The sequence below is a fragment of the Rhinolophus ferrumequinum genome, chromosome 19 (genome assembly GCF_004115265.2).
Source record: "Rhinolophus ferrumequinum isolate MPI-CBG mRhiFer1 chromosome 19, mRhiFer1_v1.p, whole genome shotgun sequence".
In the NCBI taxonomy this organism is placed as follows: Eukaryota; Metazoa; Chordata; class Mammalia; order Chiroptera; family Rhinolophidae; genus Rhinolophus; species Rhinolophus ferrumequinum.
The window spans coordinates 49,734,643-49,753,654 of NC_046302.1; the positions used below are offsets into that span (position 1 = coordinate 49,734,643).

At 32.7% G+C, this 19,012-nt stretch overlaps 1 protein-coding gene across 9 annotated transcripts in view; it reads left to right on the top strand.

Annotated features, from left to right (window-relative positions):
• Positions 1–19,012, top strand: part of RELCH (RAB11 binding and LisH domain, coiled-coil and HEAT repeat containing) — a 93,249-nt gene that overhangs the window by 56,973 nt on the left and 17,264 nt on the right. For 4 of the 9 annotated variants that reach the window (XR_004421057.1, XM_033087348.1, XM_033087350.1 and 1 more), the window contains 8 exons: positions 908–1,082; positions 4,874–5,030; positions 5,661–5,784; positions 7,717–7,765; positions 9,822–9,901; positions 12,867–12,973; positions 13,918–14,017; positions 18,564–18,646. Coding sequence is in view for 8 of the 9 variants with exons in the window: in XM_033087348.1 (XP_032943239.1) it covers positions 908–1,082; positions 4,874–5,030; positions 5,661–5,784; positions 7,717–7,765; positions 9,822–9,901; positions 12,867–12,973; positions 13,918–14,017; positions 18,564–18,646 (875 nt within the window). In the remaining variant the exon portion in view is untranslated. The remainder of the gene's footprint in view (positions 1–907; positions 1,083–4,873; positions 5,031–5,660; positions 5,785–7,716; positions 7,766–9,821; positions 9,902–12,866; positions 12,974–13,917; positions 14,018–18,563; positions 18,647–19,012) is intronic. The other 5 variants (XM_033087351.1, XM_033087352.1, XM_033087355.1 and 2 more) reach the window with 3 other exon arrangements.

The following is a 19,012-nucleotide window of genomic DNA, read 5'->3' on the forward strand; positions in this document are numbered from 1 at the left end:
AGAAACATAAATAGACAACTAAAGTGAAACTTTTTATGAAACCTAGGGAATTTTTTTAAAGTTTGCATTCCTTCTATCTGAGAGTTAGCCATACCTGGTTTTTCTTGTTCCATTTCATAGCATGGCTAATTCCACATTGCTACTAAACCTATCTACAGTGTTCAACTTCCATGAAGAAATTAACTAATTTAGAACTCCATAGTAAATAACTCATACATCTGACACACTTTTTATTTTATAACATAATAATGACATCTCAAGTGGATTTGAACAACAATAAATGCTTTCATCTCTAATGATTCTATTTTTCCTTTTAATACTTGATTTCTGTGTGCCATGCTGAACCTCCTTACTCTTTTTTTCTTTCTATTATATCTTTCTTTTGTTTCCTTTTGAAATTTCTTCCCCTACACTTTATCTCTGCGTTGAATTTTTTTAAAGTGCATTCATTGAGGTCAAATACAGATGTCACCAAATCTACAAAGGACTGTAGGAAGTAGGAGAGGGAAAGTAGCAAGCTCTGCTGCTCATTTAACAGTTGAGCATTTAAAATGATTCCTGGGGCTCACTTTAATTTCTTTATCCTGACTTATACATTTCAAAAGATACGACCCTTTTAAAAGGAAAAAAAAAAACCTGTGAAAGAAATTCCATACAAATGGAAATAATTGATGTTCGCCCTGAAGTTTTCCATATAAAATGTCCTATTATCCTACAGTACCTGAATGCTTCTCCACATTTTCACATACTTAGGGAAATTAAGAAAAGATTCATGGACAGCCCCATAGGTGTCCTTTGGGGAGCCTAACATGCGGTTCCTTACATGTGTGGTCATTTGCCACAGAAAGGAAGAATACCCTTCATAACTTCAGAAGACTAACACTAGCTTCCGCCGCCTATGTTTCAGGACGGAGAGCACGGGCTGGATGAACACAAGCTCCACATGTACCTTTCCGCCTTGCAGTCCCTGATCCCATCTCTCTTTGCATTAGTGCTGCAGAACGCACCTTTCTCCAGCAAAGCCAAGCTGCACGGTGAAGTGCCACAGATAGAAGGTACTGCACTGGAGTTACGGGAGGAAGGTATCGACTATAGCAGCTCAGCTTCCCAAAGAGTGGTGTTTGATTAAAAATCTAAAAATTGATGACAGCATAATTACTAAAATGTGTTATATCTGTGGAATCTTGTGATCATAGATCTAAGGTAAACTGTATGCCTTCATCTCTTATGGATAAGCATCATGGTATTATATCTTATGACATTTATACTTTCTTTCCATTCTTAATCTATAGTCTTTTTATAACCTTTTCTTCGGTGGCTGAAATAATGAGCTGAATCAATGAAAAGATGCCCTTAATACTTACTAGTGCCAATTTATGAAGCTTGTCATTTCCACTTTTTAAGTCTTTTTTTTCCTTCCCAAGCTGTTTCATCTTATTTTCAATAGGGGAAGGTGAATATTTTACTCTTTCCTACTGTGTCTTTGAAAGGAATATAAGCATATGTGGCAGAATTTTTATTTTTCAAAGAAGGAATATGACTTATTTTCAGAAATACATGAAATTGATAGCAGAAGCCAGTGTTTTCTTATCTCAATGTCCATCTCACCAGTAGTGGTCTTTCATCCATGACACTTGGTAACCCCACTGCACCTATCTGTCGCCCTGCATAAATGGTTATAGACAAGTTATTACTGTGTATGAATTCCCTTTGCAGCTTTTTCAGATTTGTGAAATTGTCCCTGTCTCTTACTGGCTTTCTGATAGACAAAAGAATTATAAGATCAAGAACATCAACAGACACTTAATTTTTTTAGAATTGCAGTTTTCATATAAACGGAGGTTTACCTATAATCTTAGGGATATGATGCAGTGTGTCCAAGGATACACACAACACAGCATAAAAATTGTGCATACTGTTTGAATGTCAATTTTACTTGGAAAATTGAGAATGGATGGGGTACAGTTAAATATTTTAAAATGATATTATTGAGAATGAAACTTCAAACTTTTAAGATAAGCCTTCCTAAAGCACTTAAGAGCTGCCACTTCGGGTTCTGCCCCTTCACTCCTTGAGGCACTTCATCTGCCTGGAGACTTTCCTGACTTTCTAATTTCCTCTTTCTCTTTCTGTCTTGCTGTATTGGTTTGCTAGGGAGCCAGTACAAGGTACCACATACTGAGCGCTTTAACAACAGACATGTGTTGTCTCACAGTCTGAAGGCTAGAGTCTGAGGTGAAGGTGTCAGCAGTGTTGGTTCCTTCTGAGGCTAGGAAGGAAAAGCTGTTCCAGGCCTCTCCTCTGGCTTCTGGGGGTTTGCTGCGATCTTTTGTGTTCCATGGCCCATACTAGATGCATCACCTCAATCTCTGCCTTCGTCTTCACTTTCTGTTCTTCCTGTGTGCGTGTTGTGTCACTGTGTCCAAATTTCCCTATTTTCTAAGATCAGTTGAATGAAAGGCCCACCCTACTCCACTATGACCTCATCTTGTCTAATTACTTCTGCAACAGCGCTGTTTCCAAATAAGGTCATCTTTTAAGGTTCCAGGGGTTAGGACTTAAACATAGGAATTTTTAGGAGGCATACAGTTCAACCCGTAACATTTGCTACCATTTATTCATTCATATAACAAATAATTCTTGAATGTCACCTGTTGCCAGGCATGTGCTAGATATTAGATAGAAAATTTTCAAAACAACTATTTTACCATCCTGAACACACCGGGATGCCAAAAAACTGTATACAAGTGGACATTTTGGTTAACATTGTTCAAGCAGTAGTTCGCCATAATCAGAAGTGTCTGGACACTGATGGGAACCACTTTGAGCACCTCTTGCAATTGCAGAAGTCAAACATGACTTGTATTCATCTTTTGTTATCAGTATATATTGAGTATTTATTACAATTTTAATAGTTATTTCCTCTCTTAAAATGTGTATACATTTTTTGGCACCCTCTGTATTCATTCTAGTGTTTATGGGTTCTTTTCTTGTGATTATGTCTTTATCATACCAAAAATAATCTTTTCTTTTCAGTTCTTGTTGACTTAATTTGACTCTCTGACTTTTAACTGTAGCTATAAATGTTACTGTTATTATACGCACATCTAGATTATGATGAATTTATTGTAAATGGAGAAATATATCTTTATTTAGGGTCGATCCATATGTATCCATGTCTATATATCTGTCTATACATATATCCATGTAATTTGGGATATAATTTAGTATAAGTGAAGATTTATTTGTTTTCTCTTAAATAATGTAAACCCACACAGATATTTTTATTACCAATTATTCCCCAATGTTAGCTAACATTTATGTGAGGCACTATTTTAAATACTTGGGATTTACGCATGAACAAAATAGAAAAAATGTTTGCTATCATAGAGCTTACATTTTAGTGAGAGGGAAATACATTAAAGAGTCATAACAGCTATTATTTTGCTGGGTAATTGTGGTTATTTAGTTGATAATAAAAATGCTGCTGTTTTCCCAGCCTATTAAAATGCCAGGCATTCTTGGGACCTTTTTGTATTGTTATAAGTTAGATGCTCAAATTTTTTTAAATTCTGTTAAATAGAATGATATATTGAAGTCCCTGAACCACTCTGATTGCTTATCTGTAATAACTGAGTTATCCAAGTAATTGCTTATTTCTTGACATTGTTCTGCTTCTGTTGGACCTAGCTTTAAATCTTTGGACCTCATTTTCCCTACAGTAAATCTTGATATATCTATTTTACTTTTAACAATTCCATTATTTTTTAATAATTTATCACTATTTTTGAAAGAATAACATTAATTCCATCATAGTATAGCAGATTCTAACCAATATGATATAACTCTGTTTGAAATTATATTAGATATGCTGTGAACATGATGTAGAAATATGAAATACAAATATCCCTCACCACCAAACCTAATTGATTCCTGGCTTGAGATAGTGAAAACTCAAACAGAAACCTCAGATGGTGAGAGACACCATATTACCTAGATTCATTTATTTGTTTGTGCATTATCATAGCAAACAGGAGAGTTCAGCTAGCAAGAAATAACCTTTATCAGAACTTAGTGTATTGTTTAAAGCCTTGCACATCATAGAAAGACAATAACATCTTAATGTTTTCTTTGAGCATTTTTTAAATTAAGTATATTTCATGGTTTCTTAAGTTTAATAATTAATCGATAAGTGTTTTGAGAAAGTGCTGCCTCCTTATTTGTGTCTTCATAGGGTGTTAACCTCTATGCAGGAGTTGCGTAGAGTTAACTTAATGTTTACCAAATATGTATGGAAATTTTTTAAATAAAGCACTTAATATTGGAGATTAAATACTTAAGAATCCTTTTCAGCTCAAGCTTTAATATATTTTATATCATTATTCTCTGGTATTAAACAATTTTTTCCCTGCTACTACCCTATTAATTTCTTACCCCCTGAAGGAAACATTTTATCATATTTACTATTTCATTGACATAAACAATCTAGTGGAATTGGAAGTATTTCTATATTTTTAAACTAAATTTAAACTTATATTTATCTAAGATCTTATCTCTGGGCCAATTTTAAATTAACCTAAATGAAATTTTACTCTTCCATAGCAAACTATTTCATTACAATATTTGTTGATAACTATTTAGTCTTGTAAAAATCTTAATTTTTGAGATTTGTTAAATTTGTTCACATGTGACAAGAATTTATTTCATTTGTTTCTAAAATATGATTTAATTAGTTTATTTCAGTATAATATTTAAAGTTTATAATAAGCTGATTAACTATTAGGAGGCAGAACTTTATTTTCCTTTTGATAGAATAGCTAACTGCCCAAACTGTCATTTTCCACATAACTTGTTTTGCTTCTATTATTTATAGTGACGAGGTTCCCTCGACCTATGTCACCCCTTCAAGATGTGTCTACTATTATTGGGAGTCGTGAGCAATTGGCAGTGCTACTACAACTTTATGATTACCAGCTGGAACAGGAGGGTACTACAGGCTGGGAGAGTTTACTATGGGTTGTCAATCAATTGTAAGTACCCGCCTCCACAATCATTCAGTTCACCTCAGTCAGTTGAATGGAAGGTAGCTCACCAAGTACCAAGGTTAGCCTTGGTACTAAGGGTCAAAATATAAAAAATATAACAAAGCGTAACTTGGCATCATCTATGGTAAACTTCTTTAGGAGAGGAGATTTACACTGCTGGGTATGTAGTGATTTGTCTGTGAAGATGGTGTTGCTGTATTATGGGAGAAGAACCTACCCGCTGCCTTGTTGTCTCATGGTGGTGATGGATTTTAAACTACATGGATTTTAGACTTCTCATTTTTGAGGCTAAGTGGATGCCATGTTAGGCAAGCTCTTGTGCGAAGCATCAAGTTCATTGATTTGAGTCCTGTTAACTCCATACTCAGAACTCGACCTTTAAAGTTCTGTATATTTTATGGCAAACAGCTAAAATTTATTCTAAGAAGTTTATAGAGTAGAATGTAAACTTAAGACCTTTTCAAAAGGTCCCAAACAACTCCTTTGCTTTCCAATTTTAATGTCTATGAAAAACAAAACAGAAGAGGTTGTTAGATTTGCATTGTTTCAGAAATTGGCAAGGAAACAGTAATTTATATGTATCCCCTGCCTATTTTTCTTTCCTTTCATATTCAGGTTGCCACAACTTATAGAAATAGTTGGCAAAATTAATGTTACCTCAACTGCCTGTGTCCATGAGTTCTCCAGATTTTTCTGGCGCCTTTGCCGGACATTTGGCAAAATTTTTACAAACACTAAGGTAAAAACTTGTTTTCTTATATGCAAGAGCCATAGAAATGTAATGTGTTAATTAATGCTATGACAGAGTAAATAAAAGCATGAGCCCTTCCTTTACTCTAATTATCTTTTAATATCTTAGAAAACTATGATAGTAAAAAAAAATTTTAGTCAGTAATACTCTTACCTTTATATCTGATTTTCAAAAGACGAGTTAGCCTAAGCTTGGTTTGTATGCAGATCTACTCACTGGATATCTCAAAGATTTTCAGCATAGGAAGTATCAGCTAGGGCACTCAACTAGTGCTTTGAATATGCTTCTGGTACTTTATCACCTACCACAGATGCAGGAAGCAGCTATTTGCTCAGCTTACTTCGGTCAAAACCTCAGGTGATTGTGGAACCAAAGCAGCTTATATAGAAGACTTGCTGCAACAATACCAGCCCTTAGAATAGCATGGGAACCTGAGATAAATGCTGCATATTTCAGTCATGACCTAAACCATCATTTGTCACATTTGCTTACCCAGGTTACTTTGTAGTTTTAGATATTAAAATTTGAATGTCCTTAGATCCCAGTTTCTTCTTTAATCCTGTTAATTCATTTGTCTTCATAGCATAATGTTAAGCCAGTTCTTTAGAGACCTCATAAAAATATAAAAACATGTAGTTGCTATAATCAAATGTTAAGACATTTGAAAGGTAAGAACTCTGTGTAGCTCTTTACTATTAAATCTGTAGTTTTTGAAACGTTTAAAACACAAACAGTTTGGTACAGTGTACTGAACAAAATTCAGAAAATGGGTTATGGCCCTGTTATGTGTGTGACCTATAATAAATAATTAATCTGGGCCTAGTCTTTTCTTATGTGAAATGAAGAAGTTACTTCAGTGTCTTTTAGTTCTCTAAGTATTATTCTGTAGATTAATCTTTTAACAGTGGTCTTCACCTCAGTTTAAGTTGATTATGTAAATTAATATGCCTGACCTGCCAATAGGAGGAAACCAGACTTTTATGTTACTATAAAAGAAACAAGATCATTTTACATTTTTCATTAACATCTAATTATTAAACAAATGTAATTTGATTTTATTGTTAGCAATAGTGGCAAAAATTGACATCTCCAAAAGAAGTAGCTATTATTATTATTATTTTATTTTTATTTTTTAACAAAAGCAAGGAGTTCACTTTATCACTTACCAGTAAGTGGTTGACGTCAGTGGCCTGAAATCTGGTCTGTGATGGCGTTAATACTATATTAAAACAAGCATTTGCTCTAACTTAAAATATTAAAGTTAAATTCAGTATTTAATGTTTAAATTTAAATTTTAAAGAAGTTAAAAAACTAAACAGATGGATGTCAGATGATGTATGCCTTGGCCGGACAATTAAGTGCGCTTACTTGCGCGTACACAGTGGAAAGTTCGCGAACTTAATTGTCTGACCTTCCGTATGTTACTGATTGAATACCCTGAATGACTGCAATTTCCTTTTTATTCCTTTTAAATACAGTAAATGTTTTATTCAATAATTCTGATCAGATAATATCTACCTAACAAATCTGTCATCAAGTTCAGTTTTAGGAGGTAGTAATTTCAAGTGTCTAAAATCATCTTGAAAATTAATTTAGTGAAGAAAACTAAAGGCTCTTCAGGAAATATTTGCTGACCTGAACTGATTTTTCAAATATTTTATATGTAGAGATGTTATTTTTAGTAACTTAACTCTTCTTTTTTCCTAAGCCTCTTAAGAATTATTACATTTCTGACCACATGAATCAATGTTCTATAAAGCAAAAGAGATAGATAGATAGATAGATAGATAGACAGACAGACAGACAGACAGACAGACAGACAGACAGATAGATAGATGCAGTAGTAAACATTTTATTTATTTACTCGTCAAATAGTCTGTGAACCTGAGACTTTTTGGATCTTTTCTTTGGGTTGCTTAGGTAAAACCTCAATTCCAGGAGATTTTAAGACTATCTGAAGAAAACATTGGTAAGTTTGTTTGTTACTACTTTTAAAAATGAATGAATCTCTTTACTCAGCAAAAATACTATATTCTTTATATGCCAATTGAATAATGAACTAGCAAGTACAATTGCTAGTACTTGCTAGTACAAAGGAAAAGTTTTACTATGGAGTTCTTGGTTTTACAACTGTATCTAATATATAATATCCTTCCCGTGAGGTAGTGGTGAGATTAATCTTTGTCAGGTTGATTGTAAATATCTACCTTCATTGTGATCAAACTGACCTAAGGCTGAGCTTCTTAAACTCAGTACTTGTACCCTAGAGGTTTGAAGTGGTATATTCAAGATACTAAAAATTACAAAACAAAGAGCATCCAATTCATAATTAGTTATTTAAAACTTCTGAAATTAAAATGAACATAATGGAGTAAATGCAAGATATGTATATATGTTTTTCAAATGAAACATGAAATGTAAAGAACCTACAATCTTGAATGGGCAACTCGAGCCTCTCTTAATAATTTTCATTCATCTGTCTTAAGAAGTCTAGTTATTATCACCATTGACCTAAGAACTTGTTTATAGGTGGATCTTATGTCCCTATTTATTTTTCTAGTTTTTAGGAATAAATTGTGGAAAATGTTAAAGAAAAAAATGTATAACCACCCTCTTTTTTAAAACAACGTGGTTGATTTTGAATGTATAGATAATTCTTATCTCAATCCTATCTTAGTGATTTGCTTTGAGGGATCTAGAAAACTCCATTTTGACTATCCTCAGAAGGTAGAGAATGAATAAACGAATCCTTTTCTTTTAAATTGGAGAACATTGATGAGATTTTCTTTTTGACAAATGCTTCCCAAAGTTTGTTTAATAGCTTTATAAAGGATTACTGTTTGGAACGCCTGATTATTAGTATTATCTGTGTACTTAAATATTAATTCTGATGATAAATTAGTGAAGAATCTTTACATATTTTGGAAACAGCTTTTATAATTATTAATTAGCTATGGATGGTTAGCTGTTCATATAGGAAATGATTACTAACACTTGAATGTACGGTTCAATTATATGACTTCAACTTAAGCTTATGTTCCTAGCCTCATTTACTTCTGAATTATAGTCACACTCAAGCAACATCAATACTCCCCCAAAGAAAAAAAATTACCCTTACCAAGAGAATAAACAAACCTCAGATACTAATTGATATGAAAAATGGAACTTTCTTTTTTGCTAAAATTATTTCAGGGCAATTAGGTAAATACATCTTTTCAACTCAGTTTCTTTATAAAAAGAAATTAAAACCATATAAAAATAGAAAAAGAAGTAATAAAAAATTTTGAGTACATGAAAGCAAATACAAAGCACTTAAAACATAATATATAGTGCCTAAAGGTTAGTAAACAAGAGCTGATGGTGCTATAAATGATAATTGCCATGTCATCTCTGGAGCTTTTAAAATCATCTGCAGGTCTACATAAGAAAATCTCTTACGTTAAGGGCATTTACCTGTGATTGGATGCTTTCCCCTCTCCCCCAGTTGTAGCCTGACTCCTCTCTCCTCCAAATATAATCAGGGTTCTGACTCCAGAGGAAGCAGGAGGGGCTCCAGAACTAGGCTAGTGCTGGAAACTAAGTAGTATCTCATGGGTATCTGGAAGCAGATTAAATAGTGTATATGTCGACTCCTCCCTTTAGGTGATTGCCTTTACGTTTTATTAAATACTACAAATTGAAAGCATAAAATGTTATAAAGACCTGCTAATACGAGCACTTGGGAGACTCTAATAGAAAACTGATTTCTGATTATGGCAATAGGAATATAGCATCTCATCTTGGTTATTAAAGTATTTTCCCATCGATTAAAAATGTTTATGCTAACGGCTCTGTAAAAAGTATTGTTATATTTTTACAACAATCAGTGGATATGTGTTTTAATCAAAATTGTTTTTCAAAGTAATGATAATATTTATTGCTAAGACTTGTAACCAGTTGTAGTTTTAAATATAATTTGCATTTTGATTTTTGGCTTTACTTTTAAAACATACTTGGATTTTTTAAATTATTTTAAATAATTTTAGATTCCTCAGCAAGAAATGGGGTCCTCACTAAAGCCACCGTCCCCATTTATGCAACAGGAGTCCTTACGTGTTATATTCAGGTAAGGGGAAAGTCCTTTCACTGGAAAATATAAAAGCTCTTTCTGTTTAGAAAGATACCTAATGTTATGTCTTTTTAATGTGTGTGTAAGTGAAAATGTTACCTATAAAGGAAAACAAAATTTATTTACTCATGTTATTCGATTAGTTATGTATAATGAAGAGCATATTTGAATAATAAGTCTCTGAGTAAAATCTCCGTTGAACAAATAAGTTTACAGATGGTGTACTTCTTGATATTTTGTTAGATTGTACTTATTTAGCAGTTTCTTTGTGTTTCATGATGAACTTTTCGAAAACAACAAAGCACACGTTAGGTGAAGCAAACTACAAAGTACTGTAGGACACTATACTCTGTCATCATTTCTAGCAAAGTGCTTTTTGATAATACTTCATTTTTCTTAATTGTTACCGCATAATAAATTATCCCAAAACATAATGGTTTATCACAACCCTTTTATTTGCTCACGGGCTTTGCTCAGCTAGGTGTCTCTTCTGCTGGTTTTGTGGTGGTCACTCATGTTGCTGCATTCAGCTGGTTGGTTGGCAGGGGGCTCAGCTAGGATGGCTGAGCATCAGTCTCCACGTAGTCGCGGGGCCTCTGGAACAGCAGAGCTGGACTTCTGACAGGGGCTCAGAGCTCCCAAGAGTGCAAAAGCAGAATCTGCTAGGCTGTGGCCTAGGCCTGGGTTTGGCACATCACTACTACTACATTCTATTGGTGGTAGCAAGTCACAGGCCCCGCCCACATTCAAGAGGCAGGAACTAAAGGAGGGCATGGACCAGGAGGTGTGGCATATTGGTGCTCACCGTCACACTATTCAACGTTGTTTTAAGTGAATTACACATGAGGTGTAGGAAGGCACATCAGTCATTTTTAAGTGTGAGGCAGTCCCACCAGTAAGGTGAAAACATAGACTCAGGATAAAAGTATTTTTGGAAATTAGGATGCGAGAATCAAAAAGGAAGACCTTTTTTCCTGAATTTTCTTCCAAGTAATACCTAACTTATTTCTTTTGCCCTTTGAATTCACATTTATTGCATTCTTCTTCCAAAACAGATTTGAATCATCTTACAACATTAAAATATAGATACCTTGCAATAGAAGCTCCAACTCTGTTAAAGTAGGACAGTAGTCTTTTAAACTTTTCTACACTAGTTTGTAAGACTACCTCATAATATGGGTACACGTAGAATCCCTGTGTATAGAATATTTTAAGGCATGTAGCCTTAATAGATTGTAAATTGTCTCTGTTCTTAAATTCATGGTGATTAAGTCCTAACACATTGCCAGACAAAGGTTTACAGACCATTCTCCTCACTTTTTAATTTTGGAAGCTGTTCCAGCATAATAGCAAGTGTGATGTCAATATTTTTCTCTTTCTTTTTTTAACCCCTGCAAATTTGTATGTTGATTTTGACCACAAATAGTATAAAGCATACTAAAGTACCAAGTACAAGATTTTCCTCATAGTATGCCCTCGGTATAGATTTGTTGAATAAATGAGTAAGGACATGTTTTTTGAGTCACTATATGAAGTCCAAATATCTAAAGAGAGAAGAACTCTTTTAAGTTTTCTACAAAATGTGAAGTGAGGTAACTATCATAGATTGCCAGTGTTACTTGTTTTAGGAAGCACATACCAGCAGTTAGTATTTTTCTTACTAAACAAAATTTTCTGTTAGGGTAAATCACTGCCCTATTTGCTTTGGTAAACAAAAACTATTTTGAATCTAATATATAAGCAGTATTTTTTGTCTTGAGATTTCAAAAATAAGATTGTAATACATTTTCAAATCAAAAGAACCATTGCTCATTTAGACGTGTATTTCATAGCTCTTATTACACACTTAAGTATTTTCAGATTTTCAGTTCATTTAACAAATTTATGTACATTCTTTGACATAGTAGGCAACTAAAAATGGATGAAGTTTCTATTTCAACATAGGTGTGATACTGATTTGTCCGCATCTAAGCTTTTCATTTAAGTAGACTGTCATGTTCTAAAACTGTTACATCCATCCTTTATTCATCCTGATTATTTTGTCAACCCTTTATCTCTACCTCATTCTAAATTAACCTATGTAGAAAAAAATGGTAGGCGGTAACCCAGTCTTCCTCATAAGAGTTATTTATTGTTGACCTAATATATGCCTAATGGCAAAAACTTGATTCTTGTTTGTTATTTATTTCTGATAGAATGTCAAGTTCCTTTCCCTTACAGATTCAGGTTAATTTAACATACACAGTATTTTTTTTAACTTTACTAATTTAGCAGACTTGCTTTTTCTAACATATTTCTTAATAGAGTGTTCTGTAAGAAAAAAAGAAAAATATTTTCTGATTATGAAAATAATGGTTTGTTAAAGAAAGGTGAAAAATGTAGATTGTTTTTCAGTCAAACGTGCTATTTCTTTCAAGAACACAATAGTCTATATTTCTGCAAGCATGCAGTTTCTTACCACTAAGACATTGCAAATATAATTTCTTGGAAATCGATTTTTTACTGTTAGAGGGATAGCTGTCTTAGTAGTTTGTATTTAAATATTTAGAGCCAAAATTAATGGGAACTAAAACTGGTAAAATAAATTTTGAAAAAAGAATATACCCTTTTATGTTCCAAACCAGGACTATCTAATAAAACTTTCTGCAATGATGGAAATAATCTGTATCTGAGCTGTCCAATAAGGTAGCTGCTAGCCACATGTGGCTGTTAAATATAAATAGTCACATGTGGTGAGTGGCTACCATATTGGAAAACACAGGTCTAAATCTATGAATTAAGCTAGTCTGTCCTCACACTATTGTGATCGTAAATATACTTAATAAATATCTTTAATTAAAATGCTTCCAAATTAAGATATTTCACCTTTATTTGGTAAAATGTTCCAATGATGGATAGGAAATTATGGTTTTAGTTCTACTTCTTTGCTTGGAAATTCATTATCTGTCTTTTTTCTCTGTAGGAAGAAGACCGAAAACTGTTAGTTGGATTCTTAGAAGATGTAATGACCCTGCTTTCATTATCTCATGCTCCTCTTGATAGCCTGAAGGCTTCTTTTGTGGAACTGGGGTAAAAATAATAGCTTATAGATTTTTAAAAGTCATGTGAAGTTTTTAAATTGGATTTATAGAGTATATATTTTCAGTCCAAAAAGATTGGCATATGTTTCAAACCTCTTGTTTTTGAGCCTTAAGGTTTTTGGTTTTTGTTTTTGCTTATTTATACATTTTCAATATTTTGTAATCAGTACATTATAATAAAAGAGTGGGGAAAAGGCTACAGACATAGGTTTTCCTTAAAGCAGTGGAGAAATAAAATCTAATACAGTTTTGAAGAAAACTTAGTTTTTCCCAAAACTGAAAAAGGAGCCCAAGTGCAAGCCAGGTCATTATGCTCCTTTCTCTGTTCACTTGATTTGTCTGCTCCCGCTCGTAATCACATCATCTGTCACTAAAGCAGTTCTAATCCAGTCTTCACGGAAAACAGGTTTATGCATTTATTAATAACACTATCTTGCATTGTGACAGGCTTCACAGCCAACTTACCCGTCCATATAGATGATTTGACTTGATGTTATTTGATCCTATATAGATAGGACATACATTGCTTCTCCAATTTTGATAGATGCAGAAATTAAGATGCACAGAGGTTGTAAATTACCCATCTAAATCTTGTTCTGGCGCTCTTTCTTCTTTTCCTCATAGGTAAATTTTATTTTTCTATATTTTTTATAATTTTAACTTCTATGCTATTAAAGAGTTAAAATTTCTATCATAGTTGCAAATGCTGAGAGAAGCTAAGAGTGTAGTTCCTGAGTATGCTAAAAGTTTGTAGTTTTATAGGGTGACTTTTTTAAAGAGTCTTGGACACAACCTATTAAACCATACAAAGTCATTCTAATATGTTTTACCAGTATTTTTATTATCATTAATATTCCTTATCAATGTAGTATTTTATAGTACACCAGTAAGGCGCTATGGCTCTCACTTTTAATACTGACTTGTTTCTTTCAGTGCAAATCCAGCGTACCATGAGTTGTTGTTGACTGTTTTATGGTATGGTGTCGTCCACACTTCGGCACTTGTGAGGTGTACTGCTGCTAGAATGTTTGAGGTATGTAAACAGATGCTTCTGTTGGTTTGTATTATAATAATTTTCTCTGGAAGAGGGAGAAGGGAATGTTTTTTAAAAAATAGCTTTACGTGCTGTTATATTGATGTATATTTTATGGTGTTGAACAATGTCTAGTTGTGTACTGTGTGATGGGGCAGAAATTTAGCTTTTGACACATTTAAGAATATTTTCTAGCTTTAATGGTTCCTTGGATGTTATTCTGTTATCAGTTCCATTTCTCAAATTTTCTTTTAAATCTTATTTTAATTTCCATCCTATGTAAATCTTTCTGACTATACTTTTCTATTTACTGAGGTATATGGCAACTAAAATAAAACAATATAGGATACTTTTAAAGTTGTAAAATATAATTGGATTCATGAGTAGCATTAAAAAATCAATTATTGCAGTTATGGAACTATTTATTTTATTAACCTACTTCATTATTCCCTCACATACCATATCTGGAATAACATCCCTATAGATTATTGGCTCATAGATTTATAAAAGAATAGATTGTTCATACAATTTAACTAGATTTTCTTAAATTGCCACCAAGTTAAATATGAAAATTTACATACTTATCTTTTGTACCCATGATAGAGGAAAATTATGTCATCGCCTAGTTATGTGTGTATATATATATATATATATACACACACACACATATATATATATATATATATATATATATATATATATATATATATTCTTCTAGAACTTATATTTGAGCATTAAAGTTGGTTTAGACCATTTCTTATTCCTAGATTCTTGCCATAGAGGCAGACTACCTGCGTTCAGTTTCTGTCTCCGCCATCTAGTGGCAAGTTCAAACTTCTCTGTGCCTTAGTTTCCTCAACTACAAAATGAAGATGTTAATAAATATCCATCCCAAAGGATTTTTGTTAATATTAAGAATTAATGCTTGTAAATCCCTTAAAACAGTGTCTGGTATACAGTAAGAATTTATTGAATGTTAACTATCATTATCATTCGTTTTATTAATGCTATTACTTCACAAAATAATATAATAGTTTAGGGAACATATATTTATCCAGATTAAAATATCCCTAACTGCATGTGATTCTTTAACTATCTTAAAGCATGTGTTTCCATGAGAACTGGATAATTGAATTATTTCTGAATTTAAGAATTTTCCCACAATTTAAGATAAATTGCAATTTGAAAGACAGAGCACTGATATATTTAAAATATATACTTTTAAAACTTTTAAACATATGAAGTAAATTTCTGGAATCTAAAGAAAATTTCATTGTTATCAGAAGGTTGAAAATCCTGTCCAGGTTATTCCCTCAGTTATTATACATACTTTATTTTTAAAAAACTATAATCAAGTGTTCTTTTTCAAGGAGAATACCACGTTGAAAATTCAATTTGATGTCTAGTGTAAGTTCCTTCTGGGTGTAAATAATTTTTGATTATTCACTATATTGAAAAAAAATCATTACCATGAAAGAAACAAGTCTTTCTTTAGTTTCCTCCTTCCCCCGAAAAGAAAACAGCATCCTTTTAAATGAAGAGCTATTTCTTTAATATACTCTCTTCATAGGATTTTATTCTAAGACTATAAAAGCTATTGCTTTCTCTTAAACCATTTGTTTCTAAAATGTATATATACACTGGTGAAGCTATCATACAAGTGAAAATACTTTAAGTAAATAAAATGGAGTATCCTCTCTTTTTATGTGTTTTTGAGTTTTTTCTTCCTTATTTCTTATATGTGGCTTTTGTCTGGTTTTGGTTTCTATGTTTGCTGTCAGTGCTGGTCTGGAAACTATGCCTGTGCTTAAGCAGTTTTCAGTGTTCTCTCAGGTTGGTTATAAACTAAGTCTATTTTGAGAGATTATTTCAATATTTTTTCAAATTCATTTATGATAAAAAAATGTTCACTGAGCATGCCAGTAAAAATCATCAGTAGGAAAAATTAAAGTTAATTTTTGTCAATCACTCTTATTTTAAACAAAATTGTATTAAGGGAATAAGTATATTTCATAAGATCTCTTTTAATACTAATACTTTTTGTTTTACGGTTATGCCTACTTCTCTCCAAAATGAGTTAATTCAAATTAAGAACGTAAAAATAGGACACTTAAAATAAAATTAAAAATTTTTTAAATGTGAGACTGGACACTGTTGAAAAGAAAGCAAAAACTGACATACCAGGAACACAATATGAGATACTTTAGTGAAATTGAACAGTAAATTTAGCTCTGAGTTTTCAGACAGCAGGACAAAACGGAAACCCAATCAGTCATATTATTCTCATTGTAAAATAAGAGGCCATACATTGCTTTTTGAAGTAGCAACTTATTATTGAAATTGATTTATAAGGAGACTTTATCATGTGACTCCCAGTGTGACGTAATGGACTTGCCAAAAAATGCAGAAAAGAACTTCATATAATGATTTCTTTATATCGATCATAAGGAAATTAAGCATGTAACATTGGACTACAACTCACAGAGGGCATGGGCTTTAAGACAAATGTGCCTGAAGTCCATTTTGTAGCTCCACCTCTAAAATCCTGGTCAAGTTACTTAACTTCTCAAAGGCTCATTTCTTCATCTGTTGAAACATTGGTAATAATTGTATTTAACCTCAGCAGGTTCCAGGTCAAATGATATATTGTGTGTAAAGTGTGTGATAATTGATAGCTCTTAAATTTTGCTTTCTGATTTTCTAGCTTAATAAAGAAATTAAACTGAAAAAGTCCAGAGCAATGAAAAACTAACTTGTCATCTAGATTATCCTTTTTCTTTTTTTTTTTAATGCTTTTTGTCTGGCACAAAATAGACATTTCAAGATACACTTTACTGATTCAAATCTAAGGTATCTTATTTATAAAATGATACAGAGATAAGAGTTGTATTTCACAGTATTTGAACTTCCTTTTCCCTATTTCTTTCTACCTGACATCAGTAATGTTTAAGGTAATAACAAAAATTCTTATGTCATTTAATTCCTGCTTAATTACCCCTGGTTTTTTATAAAAATTATTTCAAAATGTTGGAGTAGATTCCAAAGTGAATCAGTTGTTAAATGGTAACAGGGTATTGTAAAATTAAGAATTTTCATATGCAGTGAGCTCTGCTCTCTGACGTGTTGTGTAGGAGAACGTGTTAACATAGCACACAGTGGTGGGGTTCTGTTACTGAAAGTTCCATGGCATCGTTTATCTTCCACAAGGACTAGTTCATTACAAGGTGAACAGATTGTTTAGCATTGAGGATTAATTTGTGTTTGCATTCTGAAATTGAGAATTTAGCTTTAGGATATTGCCCTTCTCTGTTGAACTCATTAAATTCAGTGTTTTTTATAAAAAACAAGATGCATACTTCTTAATATTGTCCTCTTGTTCTATGATTTAGGCTTGGTTGCTAAATGAATTGCTTTTATGGTTAGATCATAGAGATGGGTCTAATTATGCTCATCGTATATACTTTATGTACTTGAGCTTTTAGAGAAATGTAAAACAAAGAACTGTTTGTAAATGTTAGCTAGTTGAACCAGCCAAAAAATTTTTTTGGTTTTTTTTAATATATTTTTTATTGAGGTAACATAGGTTTATAACGTTACATAAGTTTCAACATTGTATGTACTACCTTGTGTTCACCACCAAAAGTCTAGTTTCCATCCATGATCACCATACAATAAAAATTTTTATAATTAATAATTTTCCCCCAAAATACATCACAAATCTTATACCCTTGGCGTACTCGTAAAAAGTAAACTCGTATTTCTTGAATGCCTAGTCTTTGTCAGACACAATATTTAGGTATATTATATGCAATTAGTAGCATAACAATCCTTTAAGGTAGATGACAGTATCACCATTTTCAGATGAGAAAACTGAGTTTCAAGAGATGATGTAATACTATATCTGAGGCCACGTAATAAGTAAAGCGCTAGAGTCTAAACCCAGATCTGATTCCCACATATAATACTTTCCACTAAGCTGTATTATATCTCTCTACCTCAAAAGAGAAAGTTATGTGACATGAAAGGTTGGGGATTTTCCCATGCGATTTTAAAATTTACTTCCTATAGAACAATCAGAAGCAATTTAGTGGTGGCTGCTAGCCATTTGAGTTTGGTTTAAAAACAGTCCAGTTTGTACCTTGTTGGTCATAAAAAAATCATACCAAATTTACTTAAAGAATTTTAACCACAGAACCCAATATATGTCTTCTTTTTAGCCCTTTTTTTAATAAAAAGTAAAGCTTTCTTTTAAATTGCATTTTAATTGAACATGGAAATTGCACAGACTGACCAAAAGTACAAACTGCCGTTGAATCGGTGACAAACTGTGTTTTCGTGGACTGCTAGGCTATTTAAGCTTTATTTTCCTCCTAAGCATTCTCCGCCTTTATAAAGCACTCTAGTAGCAGTATTTGCTTAGCTTCTAATTTTGTTTTTGCTTTTGTGTTTTCTCTCTTTCTCGTGGTTATTCCTTTCTTCTTCCCGTGGCATTGTGTTTGCTCTTTCCATGCATCACCTGTGAATACCCCCTGCGCTGACCAATCAGCTGTTGGTGAAGGGGGTGAATGAAACTCTGGTAGCTCAGAGGGTTGTTCCTGCTCTCATTACTCTCTCCAGTGACCCTGAAATGTAAGTGTGGTCCCTGCCTTTTACACTCAGCATCCCTTTCTAAATGCGCCTGTCAAGAAGTAACCATCAGCTTTTAAATTCATTGAAGAATATTTTATCTCTCTAAAATGATCATGTTGGAGTATGCTTACTTGATTTTAAATTTTATCATGCTAGTATTCATGTATCTTCAAGTCAAGCTTCACCGTAAGCCTCATTTGGAGGCCATATATTATAAAACTATATCTATTAATAGTATTAATTCTCAATAAATATTTTCAATGCTTAAAACATGCTGATGGACTATTTCTTCCAAGCCAAAAAGGGATGCTCTGCTAATCTCACTAACATGTTGTTACCAGTAAGTATAGTGGCATGAACCAAAGG